Below are 25,670 nucleotides of genomic sequence, written 5' to 3'. Positions count from 1 at the left end.
CCTAAGGTTATCTCAGTTGTTTTAGCTACCATGTCAATACCATTGGCTCATGTTCAGTTTGTATTCAGCTAAAACTTTTGGGTCTTTTTTTAAAACATGTTGTGCCAAATCTCCCATATCCCAAAGTTAACTTATTGAACCTAATTGCCAGCCTTTACATTTATCCCTGCTAGATTTCATCTCACTATTTTAAGTCTATAGTCTTAGCTTATAGAATTCTTTTTGAAACCTGCTTGTCATGTACTGCCATTTCTAGCTTTGTCTTACCTTTAAATTTGATAGGCATGCTTTCTAAATTTCTGTACAAGTATCTACTGTATCTATACCCCAAAGAGATCAGAGACAGAGGAAAGAGACTTATCATATGTATGTATCAGTCACTTAAACATTTATTAAGTGTCTACTATGTGCCAGACACCATGCTGAACACTGGGGATACAAAAAAAAAAAGGTGAAGACCGTCCTTGCCCTCGAGCTTACAATCTAATAGACAATATATTGTACAAAAATATTCCTTTTTTATTTTCCTTGTAGATCTTGATGAGTGTGAGGTGTAATCTTAGGATTAATTAATAATCAAAAATAACACTTCTTATTATAGTTGATTTGGAGCATTTGTTTTTTATATGGTTCCTGACAACTTGGATTTCTTCCCTTAAAAACTGCCTTTCCATAACCTTTGAACGTTTACCTGTTGGAGAAAGAATCTCCATTCCCCTGCCCCATTTTCCCAATCAGATGAGCTTTTAATTAATTTTGCTTCATCCTTAACTGTTTATTTTTGTGCCTTCTTTCTCTCATTCCCCATTTATCCTGTACATGGCTTCTTTGGACATATTTGTTTGCTTCTTATTTCCCCGGGCACATAGTAAGAGTTTAATAAATAAATGTTTATTGACTGACCAAGAATCTGGCAGTCATCAACAAGCATAAATATTTCCACATACAGAAGACAGAAAAACAAAATTGCATAGGTGGCCCAGGGTATCGTGTTGGGCCTGTAGTTGGGATGACCCGAGTTCAAATCTGTGCTCAGACACTTACTAGCTAAGTGATGCTGGGCAAGTCATTTAACCCTGTTTGCCTCAGTTTCCTTATGAAGTGGAGATAGTAATAATAGCACCTACCTCCCAGAATTGTTGTGAGGAACAAATGAAATAATTGTAAAGCACTTAGCTCGGCGCCTGTCACAAAGTAAGTGTTATATAAACGTTAGCTGTTATTGCTGTCGTCATTTTCATTTTTACATGAAACCATGAGTCTACCATATGTAGCTTAGGTTTTTTTTTTTAAAGAAAATTATGTTATATGTTATTATGGTAATACTAATACTACCCTTTAGAATTTCTGTTCTTTTTTTGTGATTTTTGTGTTTTGTTGATGCTCTATTCTGTGGTGCGTTGTTTTTATATCACTGTCATGTGTCCTCTGTCCCTGAGTAAAAGCCTTGTTCTATAACAAATAAGTATAGTTTAGGAAAACAAATTGTAGCATACTCTTGTCAGAAAAAATTTCATTCTGTAGCTGCACTTGTGCTCACAGGTGAGAAGGATGCTGCTTTATCTGTTCCCTGGGGTTGTGATTAGTCATTGCACTCTGCTTGCCTCAGTTTTCTCATTTGTAAAATGGTGACCATATTAGCACCTACCCTTCCAGAGTTGTGAGGATCGAATGAGATAATAATTATAAAGTGCTTATTATTAGCACAGTGTCTGGCACACAGTAAGTGCTTTATAAATGTTAGCTGTTATTATTGCTAATAATAATGCTAATAGACATTCTTGCTGTATCACTGATTTTTTTGGCAAGATCTCTAGAATTTCTCTTTTACATATAATAATGCTAGTTCTTCTTTTAGATAGATGCCACATTCTATTAAGGAAAGGTCCATGTAGTTTTATTGTTTTTAGTGTTGTATTTTGTCAGATGCTTTTATCTGTTGATACAGTTATGTAATTTTAGTTCTTTTTGTTATTAATATGGACCAACTCTGCATTCCTTGTTGAAATTCAACCTGTTTATAATGTATCATCTTTTTAATGTGTTGCTAGTGTTTTATTTGATAATTTCATTGATGTTAGAGACATTGATCTGTACTTTCCGTTCTCTGCTTTATTGCTCAGGTTTAGATATTAAGACCATATTTGTATCATAGAAGGAATTTGGGTGGGGAGAATCCCTTCCTATTTAGAGGCAGCTAGTGGTGCAGTAGAACCAGGGCCTGTCATCAGGAAGACCTGAGTTTAGATATGACCTCAGACACTGACTAGCTTGTGACCCTGGTGGGTCACTTAACCTCTGTCTGCCTTAGTATCTTCAACTACAAAATAGGGATGCTAACAGCCTCTCAATCTTATTGTTAGAATCAAATGAAAGGATATTTTTAAAGTGCTTGGCATAATGCCTGCCATATAGTAGGCACTCTATTAATGCTTATTCCCTTCCCCTCATTTTTTTGTGATCTGCTTATGTAATATTGAAATTAGTTATTTGCAAGATTGATAGAATTTACTTGTAAATCCATCTGGTCCTAGGTTTTTTCCTTTTGGAAGTTCATTTATGGTTTGTTCAATCACCCTCTCCCTCACTCCCCATTTGGGTTATTTAAATTTAGTTGTCAAGATTTGACTTGATTTTCTCCCCTGCTGTTCTGTAGAAGGAACATGCCACTCTAATTATCCAGTCTATTTTTTTAAGGTTTCTCACACATACTGTGTGCATTTCTACCCATGATTTTTTGTTCATGCTATTCCTCCAGTTTGAAATGCCCTTCCACCTGCCTTTCTATCATGTTTGTATTCAAAGTCTCACTTAAGACCTGTAAGGTTTCTCCTACCTTTGAACTATAATCTGTATCACACAGATTATTAGGGTAATTGTATAATGCTCACATTTTTCTCTTAATTATTTAGGGTATCTTAGAATTTTTGTCTTTCAAACCAGATTTTAAATTCCTTTGAAGGCAGGAAACATACATGTCTTATATTCCCTCAGTCATAGTTCAGTGCCAGTTATGTAGGGTATCTCAGAAGTCCGTGAAGGGGAAAGGAACAAGCACAGTGCTACTATGTGACAGTCCTAGAATTGCTCTAAAACCCTCGAGACACTGTGCTTAAGCTTAATAGATACTTGTTGGTTGAATTATGACTAGATTTATACAGCAAACCCTGAGTTTATGGTTTCACATTTCACTGCTTGAGATAGTCCTCATATGCTTGGCTTATTATAGGTAGTCAGCATTGTAGTACTATTTGTGAGCACTGTGAGTGCTAATTGATCTCTCATAAACCACTTTGCTGTTTCCTAATTGTCCAACTATTTTCCACCTCCAAGTATGTTAGGGATTTCTAGATGATAAGGAGGATGCCTTTGGATGGATTACAGTCATTTATTTAATCTTTATGTGTTGCAAAATAGAAGAGTTTGTGTTTGACCCTAGAAATAAGAGGGCGCCAGTAGAAACATCTGAATAAGTCAGAACTGTGCTTAGGAGATTAAGCAGTCAATATTTATTAAGCACCTACCATGTGCCAGGCACTGTGCTAAATGCTGGAGATACAAAAAAAGGCATCTTTCAAATAAATACAACTAACTATAGGCCCAGCCTGTGTCAGACTTAGCCTAGACCACTCTCAGGAAACAAAGTCACCTCCAAAATTTTTTCTCTTTAGTTCTTAAATTGCCATATTAGATGCTATATTTTTCTATCAGTCAGTAACACAGTTTGGTTCGCTAGGTTCTGTAATGTAGCTAACTAGTATTCACGTTTACAATCCCCATTTCCAGTTACTTTTTCCAAAAGTTGCTATCAAGTAGCAACTCCAAGTACAACATTCTATGTAGTTTTTCCTGTTGCTCTCAGCTGCTCTTGCGCTCTCTCTGAAAGCTACATTACATTGATTTTGTATATGTTATGTGTAGTCTCCTCCATTAGCTACACTGTATTGATTTTGAATATATTATGGGTATTCTCCTCCATTAGCTACATTGTATTAATTTTGCATATGTGTGGGGGGTCTCCATCAGCTACATTGTATTGATTTTGTATATGTTATGTATAGTCTCCTCCATTAGCTACATTGTATTAATTTTGAATATATTATATGTCTCCTCCACTAGCTACATTGTATTAATTTTGCATGTATTACGTGTCATCTCCTCCATTAGAAGGTATGCTACTTCGCTGGCAAATACTTTTCTCTATCTCCAGCACTTACCACAGGGTCAGGCACAAAGTAGGTCCTTAATAAATGCTTATTGATGTATTGAAGCAGTCCAGTGCACAGTTTTGAATTTAGTCTCTTTCCCCCTTCCCAATCTTTGGTGAAATAACTGGAAGATAACCAAATGGCAAGGCATCAGGATTATTGGTGCAGAATAATGTAGTTAACCTCTTGTTTGAGAATGAATTTCTGTGTGATATAGGGACTAAAAGTCACATTTGTGTTAACCTGTCAGTCTCAGTCCTGCAAAGGTGAGGAATGACAATACTTGCCATGTCTATCTCAGAGTTTGATGTAAGGAATGTGCTCTGTAAACCTTTGTAAATTTATATGTGGCATATAAATGTGTTACCATAGTGCTCTGGATCAAGATAAACACCCCATCATTGTGGTTTGTAATCCAATCCTGTTAACTCAGGGCCAGTAGGTGACAGAGTGCCAGGCCTGGAGTCAGGAAGACTCCTCTTCCAGAGTTTGTCTGGCCTTAGACACTAGCTGTGTGAACTTGGGCAAGTCACTTAACCCTTTTTGCCTCAATCATCTGTAAAATGAACTAGAGAAGGAAATGGCAAACTACTCCACTATCTTTGCCAAGAAAACCTCAAATGGGGTATTCAAGAGTCAGACATGATTGAAAATGACTGGACAGGTCCTGTTAACCCAGAACTGTATCTGTGAGAGTAACTAATGTTACATGTGCCGCTGAAAGGCCTATGGCACGGCAAAGGAGGAGGGAGGGAGAAAGGAAAGCAAGACAAATGTTGAAAAACAAGAAGTGAGAAAATAAGTCAATCAGTAAACATTTATCAAGTGCTTGTTGTGTACTAGGTACAAAATGCCAGCAGAGAGTCCCTGACCTCAAGGAGTTTAAATTCTTTTTTTTTTATGATACCTAGGTTGTGAGCCTCTTTTATTTAAGTGCATATGATATCTTCTTACTCATGTAAAACAATGTAAACAATAGTTGGTATGCCAGCTTTCATGGAAGAGAAAACTGGCCACTGATAATATTTTTGCCTTTTTCTTCTCTACTAAAGAGAATTGAAAATGTGTATAGTTAATAATGAACTTACCCACTTACCCACAACCAGGCTGCCAGTATGTCAAAAAGGAAAGAAGCCAAAGCTAAAGTATTAACTGAATTGCTAAGTAATGTATGTTTATATTTCTAAAATTTGTTTACTTATTAACATGTTTTACAGTTCTCAGGAAAGTGTAACAATTTTAGCTGTATACTTACTTCATCCATTTTCATGCAAGTGCCAAAGTCTGCTAATTTCAGATGTCCATTTTTATCCAAAAGCATGTTGTCAGGTTTCACATCTCTATGTATTAAACCCATGGAGTGTATTGCATCCAAAGCAAGAACAACTTCAGCTGTGTAAAATTTGGCCCATTTTTCAGGTACATCATAGTTACTCATAAGGTTTACAAGGTCTGCACCAGGCATGTATTCCATTACCATATAAAGATATCTATCATCTTGAAAGGCACAAAAGAGCTTTTCATGCTTCTCTTGATTCTTGTGTTTGAAAGTCAAATTTTCTATTCAGTTCTGGTCTTTTCACTGAGAAAGCTTGAAAGTCCTCTATTTTATTGAAAATCCATATTTTGCCTTGGAGCATGATACTCAGTTTTGCTGGGTAGGTGATTCTAGGTTTTAATCCTAGCTCCATTGACCTCCGGAATATCGCATTCCAAGCCCTTCGATCTCTTAATGTAGAAGCTGCCAGATCTTGGGTTATTCTGATTGGGTTTCCACAATACTCAAATTGTTTCTTTCTGGCTGCTTGCAGTATTTTCTCCTTGATCTGGGAGCTCTGGAATTTGGCGACAATATTCCTAGGAGATTTCTTTTTGGGGTCTATTTGAGGAGGCGATCGATGGAGTCTTTCAATTTCTATTTTGCCCTGTGGCTCTAGAATATCAGGGCAGTTCTCCTTGATAATTTCTTGAAAGATGGTATCTAGGCTCTTTTTTTGATCATGGCTTTCAGGTAGTCCAATAATTTTTAAATTATCTCTCCTGGATCTATTTTCCAGGTCAGTGGTTTTTCCAATGAAATATTTCACATTGTCTTCCATTTTTTCATTCCTTTGGTTCTGTTTTATAATATCTTGATTTCTCATAAAGTCACTAGCTTCCACTTGCTCCAATCTCATTTTTAAGGTAGTATTTTCTTCAGTGGTCTTTTGGACCTCCTTTTCCATTTGGCTAATTCTGCCTTTCAAGGCATTCTTCTCCTCATTGGCTTTTTGGAGCTCTTTTGCCATTTGAGTTAGTCTGTTAACTGGTTCCAGGCCATGGAAGAGCTCAAAAAGGATTTGAAAAAGCAAGTTAGAGAAGTAGAGGAAAAATTGGGAAGAGAAATGAGAAGGATGCGAGAAAACCATGAAAAACAAGTCGATGACTTGCTAAAGGAGACCCAAAAAAGGAGTTTAAATTCTAATGGAAGTAGCTGGTGTTACTGTGAATAGAGTCCTGGGTCTAGAGTCAGGAAGTCTTGACTTTAAATTCTGCCTCAGACACTTACTAGCAGTATGACCCTTGGCAAGTCATTTAACCTCTGTTTGCCTCAGTTTTCTCAATTGTAACATAGAGATGATAACAGCACCCACCTCTCTGGGTTGTTGTGAGGATCAAGTGAGATATTAGTTGTAAAAGTGCTTAGCACAGCGCCAAACACTTGTTTCCTTCTCTTCCCCTGCTTTCCACTGATGGAGGAAGACAATACATAAAAGGGAAGAAGGAGGTTCTCTCTAGAGGGCATGATAGAGAAAGTTTGGGGTGTAACCTGGAGAGGAATGAAGACATGACTTTACTGAATATTTCCTTAAAATGGAGGTTCTAGGAAAGCATCCACTCAAAAGAAAAGGTTGCCAAATGGAGGGGCTGACTGTGAGAAGTCCAGGAGGTGGAGTGAACTTCCAAGTTGAGGAGGTTTCTTTGGCATTGTAGAGAAAGTCAGGACTGCAGCCTGTATAGAAGAACGAAGGCAGAGAAGGGAGGTTGAGGAAGGCAGTGCCTCACTCTCAGGACTGATGAATGCCACCAGCATTTTTAGATATCATTTCTTCTATAGTTGTCTAACTTTGCTCCAGTTGCATAGTTATATAATTTTTATTAATTTGCTTAGTCTTTTGATCTCTTAACAAAATTTGATGACAGTAGGTCTGTTTTTCGAGTTAATAAATAGTGTATTATCAGTGTTTCAGTTTACCAGTTTTTGTTTATTAGATTTTGCATATTTAAATTCTGCCATTTTCTTTGGGAGCTATGTTCTTTCTGTCCTCTTTAAATTGCTTTGTACTATGCTCTTATGCTCTTTGCTCTGCTTAGAAACTTGCATGAAGAGTACTATATTTGGAGCCAGAAGATCTGGGCTCTAGGCTTTTTTTTTTTTCCTTTCTGATAATTCACAAGTTGTGAGATTTTGGGAAAGTCCTAATCTCATGTAAAAGGGCAAGAAATTGTGTACCTTTCATGGTGGTTGTGGGGATAGTATTTTATAGATTGTAAAACTATTATCTCACCAAATACTCATGTATGTAATTTGGATGGGTTTTTTTGTTTGTTTGTTTGTTTCTGTTAGGGCCAACAAAAAAGTATATTTAAAGGGAACTTTTATTGTTAGAATGGCACTGGGACAGCAGTTCTAGAGCTCAAAAGGAACATAGAAGTCTTTTATTGAAACCTCTTCATTATATAGGTTGAGAAAAATGAGACCCATATCAATTGAGTGACTTGCCTAACCTTACACCTGATAATTGGTGATGCTGGGATTCAAACTCCAGATTGTTACTATAAAAGAGCATAATCGGTCAGGCCTGGACATTTAGACAGCAATAGTAATTCTCTAAGTGTCACTAAGAGTAGTCTTTGAGGTTTGAACTAAATGCCGACAAACTTAAACTATTCATGAAGCAGTTTGATTGGTGGCAGAGGAAGAGGGGGAACATCCAGAGTCATTTAGTAGAACTGCAGTCTTAAATTAGTGGATCATTTAAACATTCTTAAGTATACACACACATAAAGAAATTGAACTTTTTTTTTAACCTAACACAAAAACAGTCTGAGTTTGGAAATATGTTCTTGTGGATGCTTTCTTTTTAATAGATATTTGATTTAGAAAATTATTTACTGTAGCTACTCTTCAAGATACTTTTATAGATATTTATTTCAGTGTACACTATTAAAAGTGAAGTTTTGTCTAAAACTTTCTTTTGACTACCAGTGGTCTGGTTTATTGATGTTTGTGGCTAGAGTTGTTCAATATTTTGTATGTTTTCCAAAGTGATATTCATAATTAAATGACTGCATTTAGATTTTGCTATATGTAAAAAAGGTAGCTAAATGACTTTTAAGAACTGTTACATGTGTAGCTAGGTGGCGCAGTGGATAGAACTCTGGACCTGGAGACAGGAAGACCCAAGTTCAAATCCAGCCTCTTACACCTACTATCTGTATGACCCCAGATAGGTCATTGAACCTCAGTGTGCCTGTTAGGTATCAATACAAAGACCAAAAAAATAAAAAAATCACTGCCTTCAAAGGATTTCATAATGTCTTGAGAAAAGGGGTAGAGGGAAGTGGTTTAGGAGGACTAATCCCAACACATCAGCCACATTGGACAGTATATGCCATGCTCTAACCCCAAAGACTGTCATTCTCAGAGTATTGTATCAGAATAATTTGAGATAAAAGGATATGGGATTTAGAGTCAAAGGGCTAGATTGAAATCCCAACTTTGTTATTTACTACTACTACCTCCTCTATGAGAGGTAGCATGGCATAGTGGATGAGAGACTTGACCTTAGAGCCAGGACCCCAGTCCCACCAGCTCCAGTCCTTGGATTTAACTCCACCATTGCCATGCCCCCAGGAGAAGTTTGTCACCAGGAAATGCATCATCCAAGAGACTACATGAGCTTTGTCTCACACCTCATTGGTGTCCTCAGTAACCTCTGCCGTTATGATTGCAGCCCTTCCACAGCTTTTCAACTTCCCCCATTAGATTGTAACTTCATTGAGAACAAGGACTGTCTTTATTTTTCTTATTTGTATCTCTAGCCTTTAGCACAAACATATAGTAAGTGCTTAATACATGCTTATTGATTTGAAAATTTGAATATGAACACCTGGGTTCAAGTCCTTTGTGATTCTGGTCTAGACACTGAATCTTTAAGTATACTAGACAGCTCTAAGATTATAAGTTGCCAAGAAAGTACCAGCCTGCTTTGGGAGGAGTTCCCTCACTGAGAGTTCTCTATACCAATGAAATCACAGATGTAGTCTTTATCTCTATCTTTATGACTTTGGGCAAGGCTCTCAACATCTCTGGCCCTCAGTTCTTACTAAATAACAATTAAGGTAATTTCCAGCTCTTTTTTTTATCAGTACTGTAGTAAAACTGTCGTATCACTGGTCGTATCACAGGTCAGTGTCTGTCAAAGTATATAACATATATGTGAGTAATGATGACTTTTGACCAACATGAAGGATCTTAATGGAATTTGGAATTTTCCTTTGAGATGGGGCATATAAGCATCTCTGCACTTTGCTTTGCATTTATCAGAGCCAACTTGTTTAATCCAGGTGAAGAACTGGGAGTCAGAATGGTGAAATGATTTGCCTAAGGTTTACACAGATAGAAAGGGTGAGGATGGAAATCCAGGTTGTTTGATCATTGTATTGCTTCAGTAATATTATTTAGTTCTTAGAGTAATGATGTCACATATATTAAATGATTTCTGTTTTTAAAGAAAATTCATATTAATTATTTTATCTTTATAACAACCTTCTGAAATAAGCAAGGCTAGAATTATTGTCACCTTACTGAGGTATAGAAAAGTTGCCTAAGGTCATGTAATGGAGGGGCATTTTATAATGAGAAATTATTACAGAAGTAGCATTGAACAGTGGAAACAACTCTGGATTTGGGGTCTGAGGATGTGGCTTCAAATTATCTCCCTAGATTGCTGTGAGAATTAAATGAGAAAATATTCAAAAAACATTTCACAAACCATAAAGTGCTAAGTAAATGTTAGCTAGCTCTTGTTATTATTTTTACTGTAGTCACATGTAACATTACATACAATATATTAACTTATACTAACAATGTAATATATAATAATGAGAAAAGAAAGGGAAAACTACAAAAGAACAGTATGGATGAAAATCAGTTAATACTAACATGAATAGGTTGAGCTTTCCCTTAATAAATGGAAGTAGAATAGATTAGAATCCATACAACATATGATTTATAAAAAGCACATTTCAAACTTTTAAAATTTGTAGAGTTCCAGTAAATAAGAGGTAGAAGTAAAATCTATTATACTTCAGGCAAACTCAAAAAAAGTAAAGCAAACATGATTGCAGGCAAGGCAACAATAAAAATAGATGTGATTAAAAGAATTAAGCAGGGAAACTTCAATTAAAAGTGAAATAATAAAAAGAAATAATCAGGAAAACTCCATTTTATCCTGGGGTATATCTTGCATGAACATAGTTATTTACGTGTCTCCCTCATTAGAATGTAAGCTCCTTGAGGGCAGAGATGGTTTTTGCCTTTCCTTGTATCCTTAAGCACTTAGCAAAGTACCTGGTATATAGTAGGCACTTAATAAATGCCTGTTGACTTGATAAAAGTTTATTTTTCAATATAGTAGAAGGAACGGGTTCAAATTTAGAAGAGTAAGAGCTGTTACCCAGTTGATAAATGGTCAGAGGATATGAACAGGCAGTTCTCAAGGGAAGAGGTCCAAGCCATCAAAAGCCATGTTAAAAATGCTTTGAATTGCTCATAATTAGAGAAATTCAGATTGAATCAGTTCTGAGGCTTTGTTTCATATCTATTAGATTAACAGAGTGATGAAAAAAAAAGACAAATGTTGTAGGAGCCATGGTGAAAATGGGCATCATTAATGCAATGTTGGTGGTGCTATGAATTGGTCCAACCATTCTGAAAAGCAATTTGTAACTCTGCCCAAAAATTACTAAAATGTGCATAGCCTTTGATCCAGCAATACCACTCCTAAGCCTCTATTCAATGAAAGAGGAAAAAGACCCATACGTACAAAAACATTTAATCTCTTTTTTTAAAAAAAAAATATTTTTTTTGTGGCGGCAAACAAAATACTGGAAACTAAGGGAGTACCCATCATTTGGGAAAATTGCTTGACAAATTATGGTATATAAATTTGATGACTGGTAATATGGTATATTAATATAATACTCTTGTGATATAAGAAATGGAGATATAAAGACAAAAATGAAACAGTACCTGTTGGCAAGGATCATACATTATAAGGTAGACAAAATATACACATATAAGCACATATAAATATGTGTTTATTTGGCAGGATGGGAAGAGAGACAGTAGCAACTTGTTGGGGCCTTATGGAAGGAGGTGGCATTTGACCTGAGATTTGCATGAAGGTAGAAATTCTTAGCTTCAGAGGAAAAGGGCATTCAGGTATAAGAGAAAGCCTGTGCAAAATCCCTTAAGCAGAAGATAGAATGTCATTAATGGGGAGCAGCAAGGCCAGTTTACCTGGACTATCCTAGAAAGGTAACCCAGTGCCTGGTTATGGAATGTTTCTAAGAAGTTTCTATTTAATCCTATAAGCAATAGGAAACCGATGAAGTTTATTCAGTAGGGGAGTGCATGGTCAGACCTGTGATTTAGGAAAATCACTTTAGTAACTGTGGAGATAGATTGGAGGAGAGAGTGAATGGATACTGAGAGATCAATTAGGAAGCCATTGCAGTAGCCCATAGGAAAGGCGATGAGGGGCTGAACTAGAGGGTTGTGGTATGGCTAGAAATGAGACAGATTAGAGCTTGGTAGATTTGGGAATCATCAGCGTAAGGAGGTGACTTGAGACAGGGTGCAATGGGAAGGCAAAGGGAAGGGGCAAAGAGAATAAAGCATTTATATAGGGCCTTTTATATGCCAAGCACTGTACTGAACACTTTTTAAAAAATATTATGTTATTTGATCTTCGTAACAACCCTATGAGGTGGGTGCTGTTATTATCCCATTTTACATTTGAGGAGACTGAGGCAGACAGATTAAGTGACTTGTCCAGGGTCATATAGCTAACAAATGGCTAAGGCCTGATTTGAATTTAGGTCTTTTGATTCCAGGCCCAACATTCTATCCACTGTGTCACCAGCTGTCTCAGACGTGAGAGCAAGGCTCAGGACAGAGCCTCAGAAAACTCTCAGGTTTAGGGAATTATATATAGATAGTGATGATCTAGCAAAGGAATAAAAGAAAGAGCTACAGAATGACTAAGACAAGGACCAGGAGAGAAAAGTGTCCAAAAAGCTGAGCAAAGATGCAACCTAAGAGCAACTGTGTTACAAGTCACAGAGAAGTTTAGAAGGTGAGGACTGAGAAAAGATTTTGGATCTAGTAATTAAAAGAACGTTTATAACTGGAAAGTCAAGTGGTTGGAACAGAAGCCATAATGCAAGGGATTGAAAAATTAGAGATAGAAAAGCCAAAACAGCAAATGAGAATTATTTGACTTTGAAAGAGAGAAGTGATATAAGGTGTTAAGTTGAGGAGATAATTGTTTAAAGTGAAAATTTTTTAGGGATGGAGGAAAACCTAGGGACTTTTTAGGGTGATGGGAAGGAACTGTGGTAAGAAGAAATTAAAGATGAGCGAGAGGGAAAGACAGAGAGAGAGGGAGGGAGGAAAAGCATGGACTCCTTGAGAAGTTGAGAAGGCCTAGGCCAGGATCAAGGGCCTATGATCTTCTTGTAGAGGTGCTGGACTTCCACTTGGCAAGTAGAAGGACCTCCGTTTTCCTCAAAGATTGGGACAAAGGACAAGGCACTGGGGAAACCTATGGAGGAGAATAGGGGAGAAGAAAGAGCTTACAATAGATGACCTTTACTTTTTCAGTCAAATAGGAGACTTCTCCTTAGAGGCAGAGTCTCTTAGGAATAATATCTACCCTATTCAGGCTAGGCTAGTTTTTCCTTCAGTGAGGTACCGAATCTGCTCCTGAGACAAAGATAAAAATGAAACTTAAATAGTTTCTCAAGGACCTTGCATTCAATCAATGGAAACATGTTTACTTAGGAATAGAGAATAAAAAGTAATTTCAAAGGGGAGAGGGCACTAGTAGCTGGAAGAATCAGGAATGTCTCGTGGGAGATGGTATTTGACCTTATCTCTGAAGGAAACTATCAGTTTTAAGAGGTCGAAAAAAACAAGATGGGAATACATTTCTAAGCATCAGGGACAGCTTTTGCAAAAGCATGGAGGTGGAAAATGGAATGTTGTATGTGAAGAGGATTGAATAGTTGGGCTTGATTGAAATGGAGAATATGTGTCAATAAATAACATGTAATAAGTTGAGAAAGGTGGGCTAGAGCCATTTGTGAAGGGCTTTAAATGTGGGACATAGTTTATTTGATCTTGGAGATAATAGGAGAACCACTGGAATTTCTTGAGGTGGGGAAAAGGCAGGTCCTGTGCTCTAGAAATACACTTTGGTAGTTGTATAGACAGGTTGTATAGACAGTAAGAGACAGGGTGGTAGCTAGAGTTAAATTATAAGGACACTGTCACAATAGCCTGGGGCAGAGCTGTTGGAACCTAAACTATTTATAAAGTAACTCTTTAAGAGGTCATCTAGTTCAGTGCTTCTTAATCTGTGGGCCACAACATGGGGTCAAAAAAAATTTGGCAACAGTAAAAGATTTCTGAAAATGCAAGGACCAAAAATTAATTACAAATCAAACACGTAATGAATCTGAGGTGTTTCTGGCAGCATTTGTCTTGCATTGGGTAACTTCACTGCAGCCTTGGTTCTGAACACAAATCAAGCACATTTTGCACTCTGCATGCCCTCCAGCCACACAACGATGAACACTGGCTGAACGAGTAATGAGAAAAGGGGCTGTGAAAAGGAGTCTCAAGTGGAAAAAGTTTGAGAAGCCCTGATCGAGGCCAATGGCTCTCATTTGATGTGAGGAATTGTTTCTAGGCAATTGAAATTTACATTGATTATTCATAAATTTTATATTATCTGTAGTAACTTAACATCCAAAGTCTCAAGACCCACCTAGGGAAACTGCCATGACATACTCTTCGAAAGCAACTAATTCCCAATGCCCCTCAGCTGGTTAGTGGCAAATGTACCTCACACGTTAGACTTTATTTTTTCAAACTTTGGGAAAGGCTGACTTTCACGTTGATAGGCATATATAATGTAATAGAAGAATGGAAAAAAATGAGAAACTTTAACAAAGACATTTGGTGTGTAATTATTTTAACCCCCCTCCTTTTTTTTTTTTTTTTTAGGATTTTGACACTTTGAACTGGAATCCAAATAAGATTGATAGAACTCCCAACATTCTCATAAATTATTTTAAAGAAAATTTTGACATCTCTCATTTTTTAATATTCCTAGGTTACATAAGCAAGCAAACAAAGCTTGATATTTTGAAGTATGATTGAAATCCTGATGTTGCAGCAGAGGTTAAGCATATTAATGGCCAGATCTAGGTAAGTTGAAGGTTGTTTGGGTTTTTTTTAATGGCTTCCTATAAAAGTATTTAATTTAGGCTTCTTATTTCTTTAATGCAACTTCTGTTTAGGATAGCTCTCTTTTAAAAAATGCCACAACTGGCTTTTCAGGGTTTTCTTAAACCTTTTTTTTTTACTTTAAAATATTTATTATACTCCATTATCTTAAGATTCTTCAGAAACAAAGGCTGATTTTTCTTAGTTACTTTCACATTATTTACCATGATGAAAATATCTAACTTATGGCATTATTTTTGTGAAGTCTATGGTGGGAGGAGTGGCAAGAGGGAAGCTGTGAACATTTTCTGGTAGTGTGTTTAGGGAAGTGGGAAAAGCTTTTATTGGTCTTTGGAGATTCCCCAAATAGTACTTTAGTGGTCTGAAATGTGGTAGATCTTTTCCAGGAGGCCCTACACTACCCTACTCCCATCTCCCATCTCCCCACCCTCCCAAATAATAAAGTGCCTAAACTTGGAAGACTGTGTAACTTCATGATACAAGTTTATAGCCTTAAGTTTGTGAACCACATTCCTAACAGTAGTACAAGGTTCTTGGTTGCTTTTTAAAGGAGTGACAGATGTAAGGACTTTTTTCTACTTTTGAAAAGGAGTTTGAGAGCCCTCTGCTGGTAGCAACTTAAGTGGTGCAATATCTCTTTGGTGGTACTGATATATCTTTCCTTGTATTGTGCTTTAAGCTTATTAAATTCCCAATATTATCAATTATCCTCAAATTGTCTTTATTTTTTTCCTTTAATCTTTGAACTTAAACGTCAGGAGAAAAAGATCATTTCCATATGCAAAGCTGAATACAAAAAGAATGTTATATATCTCAGGAAGTTTATAGCCCAGCTCCCAAGATGAACCAACTATAACTTTCGACATATCATTCATTTCCAAGTTACAATAGACTGTGTCTGTCTCACAGGCAGTCATCCAAAGACAATCTTGACATGGAAGCAACAGGGGTGGCACACCTGTTAGAGAGAGCATACTACTAAACTGGTATTATATTGATTCCCTAACTCCAAAATTGTATGAAATACCTAGCAACAGAGAGCATGATGTACCAAAAAGAGCACTCACCCTGGCTTCAGATCTTAGCATTGACATTTAATAGCTGTGGGACCATGAGTAAAGCATTTAACTATGCACTTCAGTTCCTTCCTCCTATCTGTAAAATGAGGATTATCATAATACTTCTGCTGTCTCACGTAGTGGTTGTTGTAAGGAAAGCATTTTGTAAACTTTAAAACACTATAGAAATATAAAGAACTGTTTTTTCCTCCTTATATCTTAATATATTATTTGTGTTCTCTTTAGTTAGTTTTTTATCCCTAATTATAAATAATTGTGCTTGCCTCTGATGAACTTCATCCTATTCCAATAAATCATTTCCCTCACTTGTCAGTGCCGTACTGGATTTTCTCCCTTCTACAGGGTGTTTTCACAGCTCTTTACATAATCTGGGAATTGACTGTCACCTACTTCTGTGGGAAAGAGTTTTAGAGAAATAGTGAATTCATTTGGGCAAAATTCATTATGTGTAAAAGAAATGATTATATTTCACCATTTTTGTTACTTGGTTAAAACTTGGTTTTAGATATTTTCAGAATGAGGAAAACATAGTGAAGCTACTTTATCACAAGTATGAGTTTTCTGTGAATTTCAAAACAAAACAGTGATCAAGTCAAACAAAGTTAAAATTATGAATAGCATATAATATTATTAATCATTGTGTAAATCATCTTTTTGTATAGAGATCACATGGTCTTCTAAAGAAGTCATGGGTAGCTGTTGTAGCTGTCCAGATAAAGAAACTGTCCCAGATAATCATCGAAGCAAGTTTAAGGTGAGTAAAATTTCTAACCTTAACTTTAAATTTTATTTATGCAATAAGAGACAGATGTCATTTATTTGGCAATATTAACCTTCCAGAATCGGGAAATAAACAAAACGTTCTGTCTTTCGCAAGACCTGTCTTTCATGTAGTTGAAGAGCTTTTTATTCAGAGCATAGTCATTTTTAACAGGCTTAGCTATCAGGGCTGTTAACCTAGTATTGATTAAAGCCAACACATGAAAAAAAGTTTGAAGGGATGTGACAGTAGAGAGAAGAAAAAACTATGTGAAGGCATCTTAAAAGTCCTCAAGTATAACCCTCTATCTAAATGCATTGGTCCCTTCTATAAAATCTCCTTTAGGAGCAAGAAGAAAAATACCCTGGGAATAGGTTTTTAAAATTATAAAACAAATATAAATATATATATGCTCTCTCTCTCTCTCACACACACACACACACACACACACACACATACACACACACACATACACATGTGTTTACACACAAAACTTTGTTTTTTAAACAACTTTTCAGGAATATTAAATCAGATATATTCAGTTGTGTTATAAGGTCGCTGGCATAGTTTTAATTAGCTAGCATTTCAGGTCTGTTTTTTTTTTTCTTTAGATGAGGTACTGTATTTTTTTTTTAACCAAAAAAGCTTTGGTTCATTAGGTAGGTTTTGAAAAGCAGGTACCACATTATAAATTTCTCCCAATTGATTTGTGTTTCTTCTGAGGACTGGGCGTTTCCATTTGAGTGTCCCTCTCTCAATTCAAACTTGACTTATTTCAAACTGAACCTGACATCTCCTTTCTGAAACCAGCTCTCTCCTTTTCTTTTCTTCTCCAATCCTGATTTTCCTGCTTTTGTTAATGGCATGGTTTTCTCATTCTCCCAAGATTGAAACCTCAAGTCATCTTTAATTCATTTCTCTCCCTTGGCTTCCTTAACACTCCCCCTTCCCCCATCCCTGCCCCTGCCTGCTGTCCACTCAGTTGCTAAGTCCTATTGATTTTTTTTCTTCATGTTGTATGTTTTTTCCTTTCTTTCAGTTTTACAGTATCATTACCACAGCCTAAGCACTTTATGGCTACACTCTCATAGTAGCATCTTAACTAGCTTTCCTCCCTCCAGTATCACTCCCCTCTAATCTGTCCATCAATTTAATTGTCCTAAAATAATATTTTAATTGTTACTACTTTGTTTGGAAAAAACAAAATCATGACACTCTTGCCAATGGTATAAAATCATTTATATTTTTCTTGTTTTCTCGCTCATTAAATTTGAGCTCCTTGAGGTCAAGGATGTCTTTTGCCTCTCTTTGTAGCCTCAGTGCTCAGCACAGTGCCTGGCACATACTAAGCATTTAATAAGCACTGACTTTTCTTAGCTGTGCCCCTTACTTTTGGCTTTTTATGTTCATCATTTCCCTTTCTAAGTGCTTTCAATTCACTTATTAATCTGTTCTAGAATTTCACCATGGATTTTCATCAAGATTATAAGTTAATATGCAGTCAGTTGTGTTTCTTGTTTTGAAAATCAGGCAACTATTTGCCTGTCTCTGTTTTTCTAACACTTTGTCTACACCGTGTGTTCCTTAAACAGTAGTTTAGCGACCATACCTGCAAACTCTTTTGATATCCTGGGCTATGTCATTAATCTTGACTTGATAACTTGAACTCATTAAAAGAATACCTAACAGAGTATGTATTTCCTCATCTGTTTTGGAGTTCACATCCCTTTTAACCAGGTTTATTCGAACCACACCACCTTGAAGATCATTTTCTGTGCTAGGAAATATGTAGATGTTCATGTGGTAATCTTTGTGAAGTTCTGTAAATTATAAAGTACCATGTAATTTGAATCATCACTGTAAACAAAATAGTAGGTGAGAATTTCTACTTGGTTTGAGTGATATGTAAAGATTATACGTTTTTCCCCAGGCAATGAAATATCCTTTTCTTGATTTATTCCTTATTACTAGTATAGCTTTGCCTTCCCCAAAGCCCTTTTGTTTTCTTTTTGGTTTTGTTTTCTTAATACTTTTCAAAAGCCTTAATCTGTTTTGGGGACTTTACTTTCTCATATTAGTCACATAGAATATGACTCATCCCTCATTTTTACATATCCTTAAAAAATCTGAGGTCATCACAATATTCCCTATGAAATAATATTGATTCTTTAGATACCTTTTTTTTTCTTCCTTATTAGGATAATTTGTTATTACATTGTTAGAATTTTGTTTTTGAGACTGTCTCCTTTTTTGGATCATTATTTATATTCCTTCCTTCTCATAACTGTGGGCCCAAAGCTCTTTGTTAGACCTTCTTCCAGGTATATTCTCTGGTTGTCCCTCATACCTGGAACACTCTCCATGCTCCACTCTGACTATTGACCTCCCTTGGTTTCCTTTAGATCCCAACTAAAATTTCATCTTTTACTGGAAACCTTCCCCAACCCCTCTTAATTTCAGTGCTTTCCCTCTTTTAGTTATTTTCAGCTTCTATATATAGCTTGCTTTTTATATATTCGTTTGTATATTGTTTCCTCCATTAGATTCTAAGTTCCTTGCGCCAGGGACTGCGTTTTGCCTTCTATTGTGTCACCAGCATTTAGCACAGTGCCTGGCACGTGGTAGGTGCTTAATAAATATCGATTGATTACTCTCCTAAGCACAGGTCTCACTTATTCAGAAGTCTCCATTGGCTCCCTCTTATTTCTAGAGTCAAACACAAACTCTTCTATTTTGCATTTAAAACCCTTTACAATTTAACTGCAGCCCACGTTTGTAGGATTATTATGCATTTACTTTGCTTCTTATTCTGTATGGCCTGGTCACACCATGCTTCTGCATGTTCCTCACACGTAACACCTGTATGTCCAGTCTCCTTGCCTTTGTGAGGACTCTTCTTCTCATGCCTGGAATGTATTCCTTTTTAAGCTTTATCTTTTAGAATCCCTGCTTTCCTTCAAACTCAAGCATCTCCTATATAAGACCTCCCCCTGCCCCCAAATGCTAGTGCCAAAAATTATTTATGTATTTATTTATTTTGTATGCCTTTTTGTAAATATTCACATACAGGCAACTAGGTGATGTAACAAATAGAGTGCTAGACCCAGAATCAGGAAAACTTGAGTTTAAATCTAGCTTCAGATACAGCTGAATCATGATCCTGGGCAAATCACTTGACCTCTGTCTGTCTCAGTTTCCTCAGCTCTAAAATGGGGATAATAATGGCATCTAGCTCACAGGTTGTTGTGAGGGTGACACATAGTGGGTGCTTGATAAATATTTTTTCCCTTTCCTTCCCTTGTCTCCTCTGCCTGTTCCTCTTAGGCAAAGAATATTTCTTTTTCTTTTTCATTTTTTTTTGTCTTTATGTTCTCTGTGCCTGACCCGTAATATATATTTAATTAATATATTGATTATATATTAGTATAATGATTGACTGAGAGCTTCCTACTTCTGTTGGGACTTCATTTTGAGGCCGATTTGATTGGATCATGACTGCCATATTTGTCAGCTTTTTATAGTCTTTCCTGAAGTTTGCCAAACTATGCCCAATGTTTCCTTCTTTGTTACTTACTTAACCAACTCTTTAGATGACATGGTCGTTTTCTCCTGAGTTTCCTATCACTCACTTTCACTTTTCTAATTTGTCCCTCCTTTTTTTTTTCACAATTGGGCTCAGATGAACAGTTCCTCCCACCATTTTGAGAGATGAAGTGTTTCATAGGGATGAAATGATTGGCAGGGGAAATCAAGAGTTTATCAGATGCTTTGTTTTTAGCAGAGAGAGATTTCACATAAATATACAGATTAGCTGAGATTCTCCCCCCCCCCATAAGCCCAAATATTTCCCTGACTCCCTCACTCCTCATGTAGCACAGTAGTGCCTGTATCTGTCTCTGAAAGAGAAAATTATGACAGAGTAGACAGAATTCTGCATTTTAGTCAGGAAACTTGCATTTATTTCTTGCCCCTGACACTTACAAGCTGTGTGGCCATGGTCATGTCCTCTTCATCTCTGTGAAACCCCAGTTTCCTAATCTATAAAATAAGGGTGATAATAATACTAATGGGACTTCCCTCACAGGGTCCTTTTGAGGCTCAAATGAAATAATGTGTGTAAAGCACTTTGTAGACCTTAAAACAGTGTAAAAATTTGAGGTATCATCATCAACTTGCCTCCTTCCACATGTGTGCTGTCAGTCAAGAATGGCATCCACAGCCTCCTTATGCCTGGGCTGTCTAATGTTCTCTCACAGTGATATCACTGCGATTTCCCCCTTTATTCCTCTGTGCTCCCTACGATGCTTCCTTTCATGGGTTCATGGATTTAGACAGAGGAACATACTTTAACATGCATTGTTATACTCTTGCCCTCTGTTGAATCAGTTTCTTTTGAAAAAGGTAGATGTTTTCATTGTTATTCTTTAGTTGTGAGTCCCATACTACCAAGCCTTAGATAAGATTTGTAAAGCCATATTTTGTTAGTTGTATTACAGTCTCAGGTCTATAATAAACCTATTGCACCATCTGAGATCATACATATTATTGTACCCATACCTCTTTACTTGATTCGACTTGAAGTGAATACATCTTCCCCATTCCTACCTTTGGTCATTTGTTCATTTGGTCATCTGTCTCCCTGACTTCCCCAGGGCCCTTCCTTACCTTTGCTATGTATCTCAATTCTGCCTGTCCTACCAAGCAAGTAGCAAAGTCCCACGAACTTTGAGTCCTTTCCGGCCTCCTCTACGATGATGATCTTCCCATTTCTGATTTCCTGCACTGCTCACTCTCTATACTACACTTTTGGCATTTAGCCACATGTTCCCTTACATTATTTAACTTTCCATGTTTGTATGTATATGCCTGTACTTCTTAGTAGGATTATAAACTCAGGACTAGATGATCTTTAAGATACTTCTGGCTTCTCTATACGTACCATATTTTCATAATACTTTCCCTGTACTAGCTGTGTAGTATTATTGTTTATAGTCATATATATACATTAATAATGCAATAAATGTTAGTTGAATGAATGAATCAACTGAAGCCTTTTGTTCCTTCTATTTAATTGGCAAACTCTGTGTGTGTGTGTGTGTGTGTTTGTAATGTCAATTGGGAGAATAATTATTAGTTTTGCTGAAGTGCCTAACACATTGTAAGAGCTATATGAATACTAACAATTATTAACTGTTACTATTTGTTGTATTTCCTTTTTAAAGGTCATTAATGTGGATGATGATGGCAATGAGCTGGGTTCTGGCGTAATGGAGCTGACAGACACAGAGCTGATTTTACATACCCGTAAACGAGATGCTGTAAAATGGCATTACCTTTGTTTGCGTCGCTATGGCTATGACTCAAATCTGTTTTCTTTTGAAAGTGGCCGGAGGTGTCAGACTGGACAAGGTACATGAGATCTGTTTACCTATTCCAAGAAAAATTGAATAATATTTTTTTGGAGAAAGTAATTTGGTATCCTTTTAGCAATAATTAAATAATTACGATTTTTTTAAAAAGTGTGCCTACTGACCCTAAACAATCACTTTTTTAGATAACAACTTAGACATTAACCATCTTTTTCAGCAAGAAAATAATAAAAGCACTTGAATTTCTTAACTAAGTTCTCGAAGAATGTTGCTGACAGAAACTTCAGAAAATATTGACTTACGGCACAGCACATGGACAGAGTTGTCTGAATAGCGGGTGTTGGCTTACTCTCTGTATTGTTTGAGCCTATTTGACACAGTACAGAATTCTGAGTGTTGTCATATTCATAACTTAAATTCTGAAATATTAATTAAATATAAAAATAAATTGATTTCCAGTTGTTGTACTATCAGTTGGTGTCATTTTGTCACTGCCCATGTTGGAGTTCACTAGTATGGCCACATATCATTTGAGTGGCATCTTTTTTATGCCCAGAGCCAAACCTAACATGTTATAGGTTCTCAATAAATATGAAATACTGGCAGTTCAGGATGGAAATAGACAATAGGATGAAGATCCAGATTTACAAATAGATAGGAACTAGGGGAGAGTAATCATTTGATTATTGAAAGGATATGGCATGTGAGCTCTTAAAATGGCCATATTCCTATATAGAGAAATATATTAGATTTACAGTAGATTATCTTTTACCTTTTCAGGATTATGCCTGTTATCTGAAGTGTTACTATGCTTGAACTTTCCTTAGTACTTTTATTTTCATATGTGCGCAAGATGATATGATATTTGTGCCACCTGGTAGCATATGATATTTGTGCTACCCTGTATTGAAATCATTTTCAAGGAAAAAAATAAAAAACTAAGCAACATGTTTGGAATATATGAAATTGTTCCATGGAATCCTTCTTGTGTAACTTTGCTTGGCTGACTTTAACAATTTACATTTGTTACCATGTGGTGTCTGAAAATTATTACTGTCTTAATAATTTCCTTTGCCTGTATTAGCACATTACCAAGCACTTGGCACTCAGGTCCTGAATGACTCCCTTTTTATCTTTTGTTTTATCCCATCAACCCCTTGTTTTAAACACAAATTGTATTCACTTGTAGGCCCACTGAATTGGGTTCATTTGAAGTTTGGGTTAGGTGGTTGGGCAAATTATCTTACCTGAAGCTGTCATTTAAAAAATATTCGGGAAAAGTATTCGTTTGTGAATTTATGAAAATTTTATTTAAAATATTTGGATTCTTTTATTCAGTTCAGTGAGAATTAATTAAGAGCCTACTATATGGTAGGCACAGAGGATACAAAGACAAAAATGAAGCAGTCACTTCTTGCTCTCAAGGACTTTACATGCCGCTGGAGGAATAAATATGCATAGAAAGTCAAATATACAATAAAGTCAGACCTCAGCATTTACATTTTTAACTTTTGCAACTTCAAGCATTTGTGTGATTTTATTAGTAGCCTCATTTTTACTTTCACATTGACAGCTATGTGCATTTGCAGCTATTCACAGTAGAGAAAAAAATGAGAGGCACAGCTCACACAAGTTTGTGGAATGGAACACCCATTCCTATTAAAAACACTATTAAAGAGCACAGGAATAAATTGAACCTTCCTTAAAATGATAAGTAGTATCTATCTAAAACCATAAGCAAACATTATCTGTAATGGGGATAAGCTAGAAGCCTTCCTAGTAAGATCAGGGGCAGAGCAAGTATGCCCATCATCACTATTATTTAATATTGTCCTAGAAATACTAGCTAATACAATAAGAGAAGAAAAAGAAATTGAAAGAATTAGAATAGGCAATGAGGAAACAAAACTGTCACTCTTTGAAGATGATATGATGGTATACTTGAAGAATCCTAGAAAATCAACTAAAAAACTATTTGAAATAATTAACAACTTTAGCAGAGTTGCAGGGTATAAAATAAACTCATGTAAATCATCAGCATTTCTATATATTACCAACAAAATCCAGCAACAAGAGATAGAAAGAGAAATTCCATTTAAAATAATTGTAGACAATGTAAAATACTTGCAAGTCTATCTGCCAAAACAAACCTAGGAACTATATGAACACAATTACAGATCACTTTTCACACAAATAAAGTCAGTTCTAAACAATTGGAAAAATATTAATTGCTCATGGGTAGGCCAAGCCAATATAATAAAAATGAAAATTCTATCTATATTTATTCAGTGCCATACCAGTCAAACTATCAAAAAAATTATAGAACTAGAAAAAAAAATAATAGAATTCATCTGGAAGAACAAAAGATCAAGACTATCAAGGGAATCAGTGAAAAGAAATGTGAAGGAAAGTGGTTTTGCTATATCAGATATCAAACTTCGTTATAAAGTAGTAATCATCAAAACAATCTGATACCAGCTAAGAAGTAGAGTGGTGGATCAGTGCAATAGATTAGATACACAATACATTGTAGTACATGAACATAGTAATTTAGTATTTGATAGAATAGTTTACCTGTCATCTATGGATAAGGGAAGAATTTAGGACCAAACAAGAGATAGAGAGCATTATAAAATGTAAAGTGGATAATTTTGGTTACATGAAATTTAAAAGTTTTTGCCCAAACAAAACCATTGCAACCAAGATTAGAAGGGAAGCAGCAAACTGGGGAAAAATTTTTAGAGCAGACATTACAGATAAAGGCCTCATTTCTCAAGTATAGAGAACTGAGACAAATTTGTAAGAATGCAAGTCATTCCCAATTGATAAATGGTCAAAGGATATGTATTGGCAATTTTCAGAAGAAGAAATCAAATCTATAGTTGTATGAAAACAATGCTCTCAATCACTTGATTAGAGAAATGCAAATTAAAACAACTCTGAGTTACCGCCTCATATCTATCAGGTTGGCTAAAAGGATGGAAAAGGAGAATGACAGATGTTGGAGGAGATGTAGAAAAATTGCAATACTAAAGTATCTTTGGTGGAGGAGCTGTGAACTGATCCAACTGCTCTGGAGAGCAATTTGGAATTTTGCCTAAAAGGCTATAAAACTGTATGCCCTTTGATCCAGCAACACCACTACTAGGTCTGTGTCCTAAAGATATTTTAAAAAGGGGAGGGAGAGGACCTATTTGTACAAGAGTATTTATAGCAGCTCTTTTTGTGGTGGCTAAGAATCAAATTGAATTTCAGTTCTTCCACCCTCACCCCTGTCAGTTGTGGGGGAATGGCTGAAAAGTTGTGGTATATGATTGAAATGGAGTGCTATTTTACTATAAGAAATGACAAGCAGAATAATTTCAGAAAAACCCAGAAAGACTTATGCAGTCCAATGCAGAACGAAGTGAGCAGAATCAGGAGAATATTTTACACATTAATAGCAGTATTGTATGATGAATAACTGCTATTCCCATCAATATAATGACCCAAGAAAATTCCAAAGGACTCATGATGAAAAATGTGAACTGATAGCATCTGAATATAGACTAAAGTATAATACTTTCCTCCCTGCCCTGCCCAGCCCATTCTAGCCCAAGCTTCTATTGGTCATTATTTGGGTTTGATGGCTCAGAGTGAGTGTAAATACCAGTTGTTTTGTTCTGGCCAGAA

The 25,670-nt window shown here is 36.2% G+C and overlaps 1 protein-coding gene across 2 annotated transcripts in view; it reads left to right on the top strand.

The window, feature by feature from the left end:
- FRS2 (fibroblast growth factor receptor substrate 2) overlaps positions 1–25,670 on the top strand; it is a 123,273-nt gene that overhangs the window by 86,190 nt on the left and 11,413 nt on the right. For both annotated transcript variants that reach the window (XM_036759823.1, XM_036759824.1), the window contains 3 exons: positions 14,657–14,751; positions 16,532–16,623; positions 21,852–22,038. In XM_036759823.1, coding sequence (XP_036615718.1) covers positions 16,558–16,623; positions 21,852–22,038 — 253 coding nt within the window. In that variant the 5' untranslated portion in view covers positions 14,657–14,751; positions 16,532–16,557. The remainder of the gene's footprint in view (positions 1–14,656; positions 14,752–16,531; positions 16,624–21,851; positions 22,039–25,670) is intronic.

The sequence above is a fragment of the Trichosurus vulpecula genome, chromosome 5, assembly GCF_011100635.1.
Source record: "Trichosurus vulpecula isolate mTriVul1 chromosome 5, mTriVul1.pri, whole genome shotgun sequence".
Lineage (NCBI taxonomy): Eukaryota > Metazoa > Chordata > Mammalia > Diprotodontia > Phalangeridae > Trichosurus > Trichosurus vulpecula.
The sequence above is the reverse complement of the archived record's forward strand: the minus strand, read 5'-3'. Positions and strand labels throughout refer to the sequence as shown.